The following is a 13,473-nucleotide window of genomic DNA, read 5'->3' on the forward strand; positions in this document are numbered from 1 at the left end:
TATCAAGCAGAGTAACTTTTTCTGAACTTTTCGCATAAACTAAGTTCTCAAATGAGAAAAATTCGTCGGAGAGATTTACATGAACTTATAATAAAATCGAAATCGTAAATAACAAAAGGTTGAATTCCCTTCCGTGATCTCAAAAAAAAAAAATTGCTTTGGAAAATCTTAGCTTCGTGTAATAATTAATTATATTTCTTTCGTTCAAGCTAAAAAAAATAATAACTTGATCAAACTGGACACTTTGTATGGTTGCTATCAATGGCAAAAGTCAATCGCATCAAAGCCACGAACGCCATTATTTGTTGCATCAAAAATAAAGATCCATAATGATTCCTGGAATAACAGGTACATACTCTTTTTTACTTCGATACTTTATTCAACACGTTGCTCCCACGGGTTCTGTGATATTTAGTGGGCTATGATTTTACAACAATTTTGAAACATCTAACAACAATCTCCACAACCCTGTGACATCATTGTTTTCGAGGGTAAAAAGCCGTCAATTTGTCTTGTAGACACACACATTATGTTAAAATCGTTATTGATTCCCAAGAAGATAGTTGACGGATAATTTTGGGTGTTTCAGTTTAAAGTGAAAGTTTTAGCGCTGAGAGCTTAAGTGGAGTCTTCTTTCTGGCTGAACTTTATTTCCTTTTAAATTGATAATTTACTGGCGGACTATTTTCCGTACCATCGAAATTGAGAACTACCATCTACTAGTGGGCTACTTAATCGCGCCATCCAGTCTATCAAGAAAGCCCTTAGTGGACCCCAGGCTAGAATATTAGTCATGTTTTACGTCGGAAAGTTACTTTACTAAGACACAGAGAATCTGGAAAACCTTTTCGGGTTTCGATCACAGTTTACCTACTGTTCAAAATGATAGATGATTAACGATAAATTTCGTCTATTGTGGTTTCGTGAACCGAGGTTGTGGCTTCGTAAACTGATGTTGTGGCTTCGTAAACTGATGTTGTGGCTTCTTTTGCTCAATTATTCATGAGATAATTCTAGAATAATTTCTTTCTAATTCACTTTTTGCAATGGAGACACCAAAACGTTTTCATTTTAGGTTAGCTTATAGGGTTTGCGTCCCTGCGTACATGGCATGCCTTTTGCAACCTTACCCTCCGTCCTCTGATACCAAGCTCGTTTTTAGATGAATTTTTTCAATTGCCAGATGAAAAACCTCAACTAAAATTTAGCGACAAAAATATTTAAAAAAATGTAAAATCATTGTGACGACTATGATATGCGTTTTTATGAAAATATATGAATGAAGTAAATGCTACAAAAAGAGAGTATAAAAAGATTCTTTGTTATAAAAGTATCAATAAATCCTTTCGTAATGCATTATGGGTTCCAGATAGTGCATCATGGGAAAGACAGGTCTTGTTCCTTATTGTTTTCTTCAGGTAGCCAGCTATCTTTGTTCAGGAATTTGGCGTACATATCAAAGAACCGGCTCCCTAGCGCCAGTACCAAAACCATAACTGTTACAACTCCATAATATAACATTGCTGCTCCGATTATTTTCCCTGGTACTGAGGTAGGAACAATGTCCCCGTACCCAAGACACAAGACTGTCTGCATTGCCCACCACATGGACATTGGGATACTAGTAAAATTGGTCCCAGGCTCCGACATTTCAACATAGTACATAGTGCTTCCACATAAAACACAAATAATTAGAATTGTAAACCAAACTGCTAGAATATCATTAACTGAACTTTTAAATACTAGAATAGAAGTTTTTATCATTGCAGACATGCGTGCCAAACGTGATATTCTAAACGCACGGAGAATCCGTGATAAATTGATAGCCCATTTAGTTACGAAATGAGATGGTAACCATATCGCACCTAGGAATAATATAACAGAAGTTATTTCAATGTTGTTGAGTATTTTCTCGAAGAATCGTTTCTTAATAGGTGTAGCAAAAAACCTTGCCAGAAGTTCCATAGCAAAGTAAACATTCAATGCGAGTTCTATTGATTGCTGTATGTAATAATATTCCTTCAAACGAGCGCTCTTCCAATTTAATAACAAAATTTCACTTTCCACGCAAAATATTGCGATCGAAGCAAAAATTAATGCGAAAGAAAATACAAAATACACCATAGCTGACCAATTTTTAAATTCTTTTGGGAATTCAAAAAACTGCCATAATGTATATTGGAAATCACGGTAATATTTATAACCGGGTAGTTTCGTTTCTCGTTTGTGTAAAAATCCATCTCTACATTTCATTCTTTTAACTGCATCTTGCGGTAGATCAAAATAAGCACACTCTTCTTCAAAATCTATCATGGAGACGTTACTAGGTCGTATTAAACATCCACTGCTTTGGTAATAAAAGAGTATCGCGTCAAATGAATTTCGATTCCGCTCCAGGTAGATCTGTTTAGTACGCCTGTCCGTAATGAGTGACCGCTTTAAGGGTGTTCCGAGTAAGGTATCCGGATATTTATTTAAAGTCGATGCGTAAGTTTCGAAAATCATTCCACTAATATTGATGACAATTTTGGGTTTTCCGGTGTTTTTCTGTTGGCTTGTTACAGAGCCTTGCGGTGAACTCACATTCAGGTTGAATCTGCTGGTCCTGTACCGTCTTGGCAACTCGCTGTTACCAATGGAACCGGCTGCTAATGCGTGCATGTTGGTGGTGTGTTAAACAATTAATGTCTGTGGTGTACATTTATTTGTTATTTTCATCCCCTAAAAAAGTTCATAATTATAGTTACATACCTTATCGGGGAAAAAAATGTCGGGGGAAAGTGACGAAAATTTTGAGTGGGTGACGAAATTTTCACCCGACGAAAAAAAAAACCGACTAAATAAAACTCCGACATTTTTTTCCCCGATAAGGTAATTCTAATTCTTCAAGTCAATTATACAGGGTGTCCGAAAAAAAGGAGAAAAACAAAACCGATTCGGTTTTAATACTCAACATGTTTTATTTTATATTTTTTAGGACACCCTGTATAGTCTCTTGTTTACTGCAAATATTGATACGATTATTCCCAAATAGCTCTAAATTCATACAAACCCTTAAACTCGTTGTTTGCTCGAACTGGTTTTCTGGTCCCTTCAGGTTGCAAACCTTATAAGGAAGTCTCTATCACTCTAATTTTCCATAACTCGAATAAATTTTTATTATCCAAACGCTTTTGAGTTATGTTTTCAACATTCTGACTGAACGTTGCAGTTTTTAGATTTTATTAATAAACTCGAAAAATGACTTCAAAAGACTTCTCTTCGTTTGTTTACATCTTCTAATCGAGAAAAAAACAGCCATGTACGAAAAACATCGGGATAAACAAGCAAATAGATTTTAAAGGGAATTTTTCAGATTTCTTAAAAAATTGACCAGTCGTTGTGGGCTTCCTTAAACATATGCTTAGAGAATTTTAATCCAAAGATTTCCCTTTTTCATGTTTTTCCATAGACTAAAGATATATGGAAATAATGCTGGTTATTTTATCGAACTTAAATGTTTAATTATTTTCATGGTTTCCTTTATATCTTTTCTTAGTTATTCTAACTTCTGCATTCCGCGATTTTTCCTTTAGTTATTTTTATTCTCCTTTTAATAGGGATGTATGGCTTGCCAAAGAAGAAAGTTTCCGTTCTTATTCTATGATTGGAACCGGGGATCTAAGAAGTTTTCCTCGGACCCTAAATATAATTGTTGTGGAGCCATCTTTGATCAGGTGAGCCGGTCTTCTCCACTCTAATTACTCATCAAATCTAGCATTGAAATTTACCTTGAAATGCAAACAACTATTGAAATAGAATGCTGGTTTAGCGACACGCATGGCAGAGGTATGTCTTTCAAGATTCTCTCCACAAAACACGATTACTCATATTGATGAACGAAAGATCTCTGCTTTTCTACTATATTAAAATCAACAATTATCTTTGCTTTCAACGACACTATCTTGAGATAGATACTACCATAACCTTTTTTTTGTGTATGTAAAATCAATAAAGAAAAGGGCAAAGCGCGAGATAAACTTGTATCGTAAAATAATTCAAAAATCACATTCATGAAAAATCATTTTCTCAATAAATTCCATTCATCTATCAAAGAGATGAATCAGAAAGGCCTGGTGTTCTGTGTATCAAGCGATTGGATTGAGAAAAATATATCATAAATCATTCAATAATATTCCTCATTCAACCTATACAAATTTCCAATGCTCTGATTACAAAATACGCCAAACTTTCTCATCAATTATACATTTTCACCCCATTCTTAAGTTTTTACCCCTCAAAATTTAACATTCTTAAAATTAATCTTTCAATTGTCAATTAGTATAATAGGATTAGGTCATTCATAATTTTTTGCTAATTTCTAAAATACTATTTTGACCAGGTCTTCTCGAAATCTTTCCCATAGAATCCAACTTCCTCTGCTCTGTTCTGAAAAGTTCACCATAAATCCTCACTGACAAAAACAAAAACAGCTCGAAGCCCCCTCAAAGATTTCAACTTTTGACATAATCTTGCAGAGCAACTTTTAGCCTAATGCTATATCAGATTATAAAAAATACAGAACGGGTCTCCTGTCTAGTATTTCATTTAACATACCCCCTTCTCACAGACCTGGTAGGATTTTTTCAGTCGGTGGGGATAAAAATAACGGACTAAAACTCGATGGGGATTGCTATTCCCATATTTTTTATGGCTGGGGATTTCAATTCTTTTGTTTTCAAGTCAGAAATTTCATAGTGGGGATATGAAAAATAGCAGCGAGGATTGACTTATTTAATCATTTTCAGTGGGGACAAAAATGGGAGGATAATTTTCCACTGGGGACAACCGGGACGATATTCTGGTCAATTTTTCCAGTGGGAAGCCCGTTGGGTCTGTGAGACAGGTCTTTCGGGGTATAGTACATTAATCTTTTGCTGATAACGTATCATGTCCATATTTCATATTATTTACAAATGATTATGATATTTTATAAATTTGTGCTTATTTATAGGTTTTATTATTACATTTCATATCAGACACATATTTCATATCAGGACAGTGTCTGCCTATTGTTATTATTATGCTAATATAAGCAAAGAAATTTTTTTCTTTTCCTTTTTCTGACCAATCCTGTTCCACGCCCGCGTGTCAATCCGATGTGAAAAAGCTTGTGACTTTAAAGTGATGAGTAAGCTACGATGGCCCTGAGATGTCACTGTTTCGTCACAAAATTTCAGTGTTTTATCACAAAATTTTTAGTTTCATCACAATATTTTTAGTTTCGTCATCATAAAATTTTTAGTTTCATCACAGAAGTTCTTAGTTTCGTCACAAAGTTTTTAGTTTTGTCACATGAAATTTTTAGTTTCATCACAGAATTTCAGTGTTTCGTCACAACTTTCCAGGACTTTTCAGTGTTTCATCACGAAACTTTCAGTGTTTCATTATTAATATATTTCTTTATGAAACTAAAAATAAAATTTTCTTTCTTGCTTTTAAATACAGGCATTAAGGATCCATATTTCAAAAGACGATATTTTTGCCACCAGTGATTAAGGGTGTTGATGAAAACGTGATTAGTATTTTCCCACTGCGATACTCTTCGATACTCATTTCTTGAGATATTGAAAAATATTTCAGGCCTCCTTTTCAGAACGCAGTTACCAAGATAAGTCAACATCCCATGATACATGATTTTAAGCTTTTCGACTCGGTTTTCAAATTTATAATTCTCTTAATCTGATGCAAACGAATTTATTCGTTCTCTTAGGTGTAGTAGTGTCCACCACCCTTTTCTTGTTTGAATTATTTTTATAGAGTGTTCACAATTAAAAAAATTACTTAAGAGAAAGATTTCATGCAGCTAATTTAGAAAGCCTCCTTGCTATAGCCTAATATTCCCTACTTCAATGTCAGAAAATTTTGCGTCTAGAAAATTTTGCGAATGACCCCTTAATTCGCGAAATTAAATGGCGAGAAAAAAATCTTTTGGCTGACCAGAGAGATGTGCTGATTCCTGAAAACTAATTCCTATGAAAAACGAGCTTCTCAGTTTTCTTTGTATTTCTTTTTCGCAAAATAATATGAAAACAGGATCTTGCGCCTGATCCAGTTTTCGCCTGATCCTACCGCCACAAGAAAAAAAGTTTTTTTTAGTTTCATAAAAAAATATATTAATAATGAAACACTGAAAAGTCCTGTAAATCTGTAATGAAACACTGAAAATCTGTGATGAAACACTAAAAAATTGTGATGAAACTAAAAGTTTTTGTGATGAAACTAAAAATTTTTGTGATGAAACTAAGAATTTTTGTGACGAAACTAAAAATTTTGTGATGAAACCAAAAAATTTTGTGATGAAACTAAGAATTTTTGTGACAAAACAGTGACATCTCCGGGCCATCGTAGTAAGCAAACAATATCACTCTTATTTAAAAACAAAACCTTTTAAAATGTACTTCTCAGAAATCCCTAGTACTTCTCAGAAATCCCTAGTACTTCTAATTAGATTTTGTAAATGTACAGGGAAAGTCTTTGAAAACATATTGACATAATTTACAACATGCCGAGTTTTTGAATTTTTCATAATAGCTGATAACGTTGTCTAGATGAACAACTTTTTTTTAATATATTTGGAGTTGGTTGAAAGAGAAAGTTGTTGTGAGATATTTGTTTTCAGTGGATTCTAGCAACTATGGCAAGCTCAAATCAATCGAGTCAATCGGTGAAATGGAGAACGGAAGGTAACCAATTATACCAGACAGCTCAGAAAGATGGTTTTGGACCGACTATAAAGAAATCTCGTCTTCAAGAAGCAATGAAATGTTATCAAAGAGCATTAAGTGCTGCTAATGGGGATGAAAATGAGACATCGTCTGCCTGTAAAAATCTTGCAAGAGCAAATTATGCTGTATCTTTATTATCTAAAGATGATACAGTGCAAGAGATGTATTTCCTTCGAGAGACATTTCACTACTACAGTAAAGCTCTTGAAAGTGGAGAAGGTATCAAACCTTCAGAATGGTTAACAGATGTTGACGCTTTATATAGAGCTCTTTTTGTAGAAATATGTGAAAAATTTAATGAAGCAGAGCCAAAAGAAAAAGTGGTACGAATCGAATCATTTGTATCTGTCATCTCTGAGAATGACTGCCTGTATCCAGATTTACAGTATAATTTGGCCTTAACCTGGATCAACGAAGCCTGCGTTGGCTTAAGCAACAAAGATTTTAAGGCTAGTTTGAATGCCTTAAAAGAATGTTACCGACCAGTTGAAGAGTTGAAACGATATGGCAAGCATCGAGATGATTTGTCCGATGATATTGGCTGCTTTGGAAGTGATATTGCCTTACAGACAGCCAGAACAGAATCAATGCAGGCTATTGATACAGGTTTTAATTATCTTTCTTGTCTTGAGCTATTATTACAATTATTGCGTCTTCTCTATCATATCTTTTTATATTCTGGCCTTGACATTTCTAACTTTTCAAAGAATGAGACTTATCTTTGGGAATTGGAAATTCGCTAAAGCATTTTAGACAAAAATTATTTGATCATTTTTATGAACCAGATGATGGTATAAACACCAAAAAACTTCGAAAGAAATAAAAAGTTGTTACATGAATTTTTAAATTTTTGTTTTAATCCAATATGACATGGCACACTCTGAGACAACACAAAAATTATATTAGGGATCATTTCGGATAATACCGTGCACTCTTCATAATCCCCACGCCAAAATCAGTCCCCTTATTAATTTGAAAGTACTTTTGGTGACATTTTAGGTGATTCTTTACTGGAGCAGCATTTGCAAAATGACTCTGATATCAACATGGATTTGATTTACACCGTCATTGATTATTACAGACATGCAATGGTCCTCACTCGTGATGTTGAGGTAAGGCAAAAGAAAACCTTTCTAATCAAGCTCACTGTTATTTGTTTTTCCTGGTTTTCAATTCTCAGACCATCGTATTCAAGTATTTTACAAAATAACCAGGATAATCTTATTTCTATGTATTCAACCTGGAAACCTACTCTGTTTGTTTGGTCCCTAGTCATCATTTACTTTGTGAAATGCTTAATTAAGCTATGATATGTGGTAATATTAATACATTTGTTGTTAGTAATGACTTCAAAAATTCGGATATGTGTAATTCAGGAGACTCCATTGACCCATTATCTACTACATCTTAGAACAACCATAATTAATTTCTTGATTCATCATATTTTAATTTTAGATCGAACTAGAAGCTATAGCGTTGAGTCGTTTGGGCAAATTATACGATAAAGTTTTGAAGATCAAATATAGAGCTTCTGAATGCTTCAAGAAATGTTTGGAAATAGCTTCCACGCTGGTTCCTCGTGTTCTAACAACAGAGCGTAAGATTACCACTTAAGCGTTCGTCATTTTTAATCATCTTTATCTCTTATTTCTGCTGAAAAAATGTTTTTTTTTTTTCAAAAGATCGACTTTGGTGAGATACATCTTTGGTCCACGTTTGAAGGGAATTGGATGGATGAACCATTCTTGAGAAATTCAATTTTTAAGTTTTTATGACGTCATAATCAGTTTTTGCATTTTTCGCAAAATATTTAGGTTGCACCTCAGACTAGAAACTACATCATAGTACCCTTCATCTTCAGTCATTTAATTGGTCAATTTCTGTCAACTAATGCGATATAAAAATTATGGTAATTTTAAAACATACCATAACTTACCTGAGTTTGTCTTCACTGGTCAAAATTAGGCAGTAAGGGGGAATTTATACAGTCTTTTGTTAGTAGAGAACATTAGGGAATTAACTATCATCCAGCTAAATTGTGGTCTCTTAAAATCAAATTTTTCAGGGTTCTATCAATCAAAACAAAATGTCATTTACTTATCGACATGCTATATATTTTAGTTTGGTATCAAGTGGCAAGTGAGGCTCTCCAACGCTATCAACGGGAAAATCTTCAAAATCAAGAAGAAGAAAAACGAAACCAGAGAAAAAAATACATTGATGTAAGTTGTAATCAATATTTTCACCTGTTGATTTCAAAGAGCCATTTTTTCCTTGGATTCTGTTAAACCGTCTAAACGGACGCAAAAATGTCACCATTAAGAAATCCTTTAAAATTCCAGATTTCCGTCAAAAATTCGGGGAAATTCAAATATTTTTCCTGATTTCAAAATGCCGACCTATTTTCTGCTAAATTCCATCCTTACGGACCGTTTCCGACATTGGACTTAATTTCTGAAATTCCGCCACTCTGCGCGAAAAAAGGCTCCGCAAACCGTGAAGAAATTCTGATGGGTGATCATGATGGACAAAGAGATGTCAATAATTTTGATTTTGTTATCTTAGGAATTGAAGACCGAACTTGAAGAGATTGCTGAAGCAAAGAAGAAATGGAAAAAAGAGGGTGGAAAATTCCTTATGTTTATTTACGAAAAATTTCCACCCAAGGTCTCCTGTAAGATTCCAAAGAAAGAAGATGTTGTTGGTAAAGAAATGAAAAGTTTGAAGAAATTTTTTCAAAAAGCTGTCATTTACTACCACCCTGACAAACAAGATGTTGAAAGGTTTGGAATGAAATGGAAAGTTTTAAGTGAAGAAATTACAAAAGATTTGTCAACCTTTTATGAGATCACCAAAGGAATGACTGATTAGCGATTGTTCTGATCAAAACATGTTGGAGTGTCTCTATTCTAGTACTCGTTTTTTATAAGAAAAAAACTATATAAGAACATAAGCCTTCGATAACCAAAATATTAAGTACATTTTAAGGCTTTGTGGACCCTAACACACCTATTTTCTTAGAAAAATGTTACATTTTTAAGCTTAAAACTCATAAAGTTAAGAACATTTGAAGGCTTCAAACATTTTAGATGATCTTATAAAAATGTGTATTCAACGTTTAACACTAATACAACCCTCTTCTCACAGACCTGGTATATTTTTTTCAGCCAGTGGTGGTAAATGTAATAAACTAGAGGGAATTTTTTGCAGTGGGGATTTGTTTATTTGATTATTGATTGCTGAACTAATGTAATTGAGTGCATTCACATCACAACGCTTAATCTATAATTATCGCACAGTTTTCCAAGAAGTTGCATTTTTTCTAGTTTTGTTTACGATTTTTTTAATGTTTATTTGATTATTTTCCACCTTTGAATATCTTTTCAACAAGCGCAAAACTGCTATTTAACTCGGATATTTGATGGAGGGATTTCATATCTTATGTAATGTATTTTCTTAAGTGTGTACATGTGTTTTTGTTTTAATAAAGAAAAATAAGCTACTCTTAAAGTAAAGGGCTGAAGGTTTATCTGATAGTCTGGTATAAGATTAGTTTTTACCAAAGCTTGCCTGAGATGTTTATTAGAGATATAGTAAAATCGGTACGTGAATTCTAAAGAAAACGCCGCGATACCGATATCGTTGTCAGTAGCGGCCTGGCTTAATTTTCTTGGTGGTGCAAACTATGAAATTGGTGCCCCTGGTTTTTTGTCCTTGTTTGCGCCCTCCATCATTAAGTGAAAACATTAAACTGTAAGAGCAGTGACTGGTTGAAAGTAACGCCCCTAATCTTTGAAATGGAAATTTTATACGTAGTAAGTCGATTTAGTCTATATTTTTGCTTTCTAAAACTTTTATCAGAAAAATTACCTGATAATCTTTAAACTTTTGGACCGGTGGTCTTACTTTACCCTCCATTAAAGATCATGGCTGAAAGAACCCCCCAAAATGCAGAATTTGGAAAGAAGGGTTCGTTCTAATTTTGGCGCCGCAGGCAAAAAATTTTGGTGTAAGAAAGGTCAAACAGCTTAAAGATCTTCTAAAACGGAGAAAGTTAGTCAGTATAAGACCACAAAAACCACAGCGAGAATCAACAAGTTTTGATCATTTTGGCAATCTCTTATTTTAGGGGTGAGCATTTGTAACTAGGGGAAAGTGAGCAATAAATTTGTTCGAGTTTGCTAATTAATGTTAAATTTCTCTTCTTGCAACAAAACTTAGATGTCGAATGAAACAACAGCCGCCATCTTTGATTTCCATCAAAACTGACTTCCGTATCCGTCAAAGAAACATTTCTAGCGGGCCGCAGAAGAGCACTCTCATACGCCCAATTCATAAGGGCGACACATTCTCTTTAACCCCTGGTGGATACACAACACTTCTCTTACTTCTGATTGAATATTGATAGAAGTTTAGAAAAAATTCAAGAGAAAGGATGCAAGAGGGTAAAATAAAGGGCCGCAGGCGAAAAAAATTAACATTGTACTCATAGAAGGCGCTATAAACGTGCCGAAGGGCGCCAAATTGCCTAATTAAACATCAACAAAATTTTGGCGCCCCCTTGAAAAGCTCTTTTGGCGCCCCTCTCAGATCTTTCTGGGTGGTGCACTGCACACCCTGCACCCCCTGCCAGGCCGCCACTGATCGTTGTTAAAGTAGTCCGTCTAATGTCTAATTCCTAGATCAAAGTTTTTCTTTTTCCAATATCACATGGACCCAGACTCTTCAGGCTCAGATGAACCCATTTCACAGGGTCTTGGTTGTGCGTTCTCTTGTATTTTTATCGAATTTCTTGTTGAAGTAATAATTCATGTCGTCAGAATCACAGATCGTGATTTCGCCGAGTTGATCTGAAAAATGCTTTGCCGGCCTTCTTTTTCATCAGCCTTAAAGTGTGGAAAGTATCGATTCAAAACTTAGGCTGCACACATCCCCATATATGTTTTGATGTAGAAAAATATCCCGTCCGGGAATTTGGGGTAATTTGATTAAATTTTTCTTAAAAAGGGTCAGAAATCCAATGATTGTATTAATCTCTAGATATTTAAAGTCTCAATTCAGTATCTCAAGCCATTGATGCTCAAGCTTTAAGTATATTCCTGATCGACGTCAGAGAATAACGAGATGTAGGCTGATGTTTTAAAAACAATACCTCTTAATGAAATGGTGGTAAAAATGAACAACAATGCAATAGTTTCAATTTCAAATCCAGACACCTTCGCGAGCCAGGGCCAATAAACGATTCTGTTATAAAGAAGCCAGTGCCGTGAAATCCTTAGAGGCACTATTTCCACAAAGTTTCAGAAAAAATTTCGAAATTTTAGTCAAAAATTCAAAAATTCATGATCCTTTGAGGAAGCCGATTTTTTATTTTCGTAATTTTGAAGCCCTTGCAGAGACTGAATTGATTTTTAATGATTTCTGTACCCCTTGAGGGATTTTCGAGGGTGAGGAAAAAGGGACTCTTATGGCTGGTATCCCCCCATCCAATAACAAATGAAACCTGAAGTGCCAGGTTTTTTATCTGGCGCTATCATTAAAGCATCTACTAAAAGAATATTACACAGGAGAACGAGACCCGGGGGTACTATCCTTGCCGACCGACGAGGGTGTGCCGCTAAAGTTCGAAAATGGACCCTACGTGGGAATCGTAAAAAATTGATCTTGAATGGGACTGTAATTCCAAAAATTTTCTCAGAATTTTCAATTCCCCCAAAAAGGTACCCTACGACACGAGGGACTGATTTTCTCTTTGGGTGTTTTTGCGACCGATGTGGGACTCATGCGGTGAAAAAGGTATCCTGACCAAACGGCACATCCCGAACCCCTTTTTGCCCAAGTAACCCCCCCCCCTATGATTTACAGTCCGCCTCGCAGACCTTCTACAAAACCCCAAGTAGTTTGTGAAAAAGAAATCCGAGTTAGCGGTAGCCAAGTTGGCTAAAATAAAAAATAAAAAATATTCTAACTCGAAAAAACCTTCTTTCTTTGAATATTGAAAATGGAAAATTGAGTTAGAGTTATTTACACTTTTATGACGTCATAATTTAGCTTTACTCGAAAATTCCTAACTCGAAGTTTTCTAAACTCGAAGATCCCCCTCCAGCGGGGGATTATTCTTGGAATCTTGAATTCTCAGCACCAGGCTCCAAAATGGTTACAACCCGCTACAAAAATGAAAACACTTTCGTTTTTGTGACCCTTTCCAAGCTGACAGACGTTTTGCTCAAATTAACTGCTCAAACTACTCTCAGCAAATGAAAACTGAGATGGCTTTTTTTGAAGTGTTAGAAAACAGCTCACACTTCACAGATTAAAAAAATGCTTTTAGCTTGAAAGATGATTACATGTGATGGTGGTGTGATGAACCTCAAGTTGATTGAAATTGCTGAAGAATAGGTATTTTTGATAGGATATTTTTATTGGGATAAAGCAGGGTCATTTGGCTATCCCTCAAATTTGCAACATATTGAATATTTAACCTAAGGATTCTGTAAAGACTTGAATAAAATGTCTCAGCTTAGAAAATTAACGAAGGGACACAAAGGGAGGGAAATTTTGAATAAAATGAAAATGCAAAGGGTAAAGGCCCGGGGGGGGGGAGGCGGTACTAGGGTTGGCGAATGAGGGGTATGTGCGACAGGACCTCCGAAAACCGACCCTTAGAGAGACTGATTTTTGCTGAAAAGGTGACCCTTAGAGAGAC

The 13,473-nt window shown here is 35.0% G+C and overlaps 2 protein-coding genes across 2 annotated transcripts; one reads left to right on the forward strand and one right to left on the reverse strand.

Moving 5' to 3' along the window:
- Positions 1–1,246: 1,246 nt before the first annotated feature.
- Positions 1,247–2,767, reverse strand: LOC136804252 (potassium voltage-gated channel subfamily A member 10-like). The gene has a single exon (XM_067060955.1). It carries the CDS (start codon positions 2,659–2,661, stop codon positions 1,378–1,380), a length of 1,284 nt encoding a protein of 427 aa, XP_066917056.1. The 5' UTR covers positions 2,662–2,767; the 3' UTR covers positions 1,247–1,377.
- A 3,774-nt stretch (positions 2,768–6,541) lies between these two features.
- Positions 6,542–10,179, forward strand: LOC136804253 (uncharacterized). Its single transcript, XM_067060956.1, has 6 exons — positions 6,542–7,373; positions 7,767–7,879; positions 8,223–8,364; positions 8,889–8,989; positions 9,333–9,743; positions 9,789–10,179. Exons 1-5 carry the CDS (start codon positions 6,677–6,679, stop codon positions 9,636–9,638), a joined length of 1,359 nt encoding a protein of 452 aa, XP_066917057.1. The 5' UTR covers positions 6,542–6,676; the 3' UTR covers positions 9,639–9,743; positions 9,789–10,179.
- The last annotated feature ends 3,294 nt before the right edge of the window (positions 10,180–13,473 follow it).

The sequence above is a fragment of the Clytia hemisphaerica genome, unplaced genomic scaffold (genome assembly GCF_902728285.1).
Source record: "Clytia hemisphaerica strain Z4C2 unplaced genomic scaffold, Clytia hemisphaerica genome assembly, whole genome shotgun sequence".
NCBI lineage: Eukaryota > Metazoa > Cnidaria > Hydrozoa > Leptothecata > Clytiidae > Clytia > Clytia hemisphaerica.

Coding starts and splice junctions, on each gene's coding strand:
- LOC136804252 (XM_067060955.1), bottom strand. CDS start 2,661: ATGCACGCATTAGCAGCCGGTTCCATTGGTAACAGCGAGTTGCCAAGA.
- LOC136804253 (XM_067060956.1), top strand. CDS start 6,677: ATGGCAAGCTCAAATCAATCGAGTCAATCGGTGAAATGGAGAACGGAA. Junction 7,880..8,222: donor TCCTCACTCGTGATGTTGAG/GTAAGGCAAAAG, acceptor TTTTAATTTTAG/ATCGAACTAGAAGCTATAGC. Junction 8,990..9,332: donor AGAGAAAAAAATACATTGAT/GTAAGTTGTAAT, acceptor TTGTTATCTTAG/GAATTGAAGACCGAACTTGA.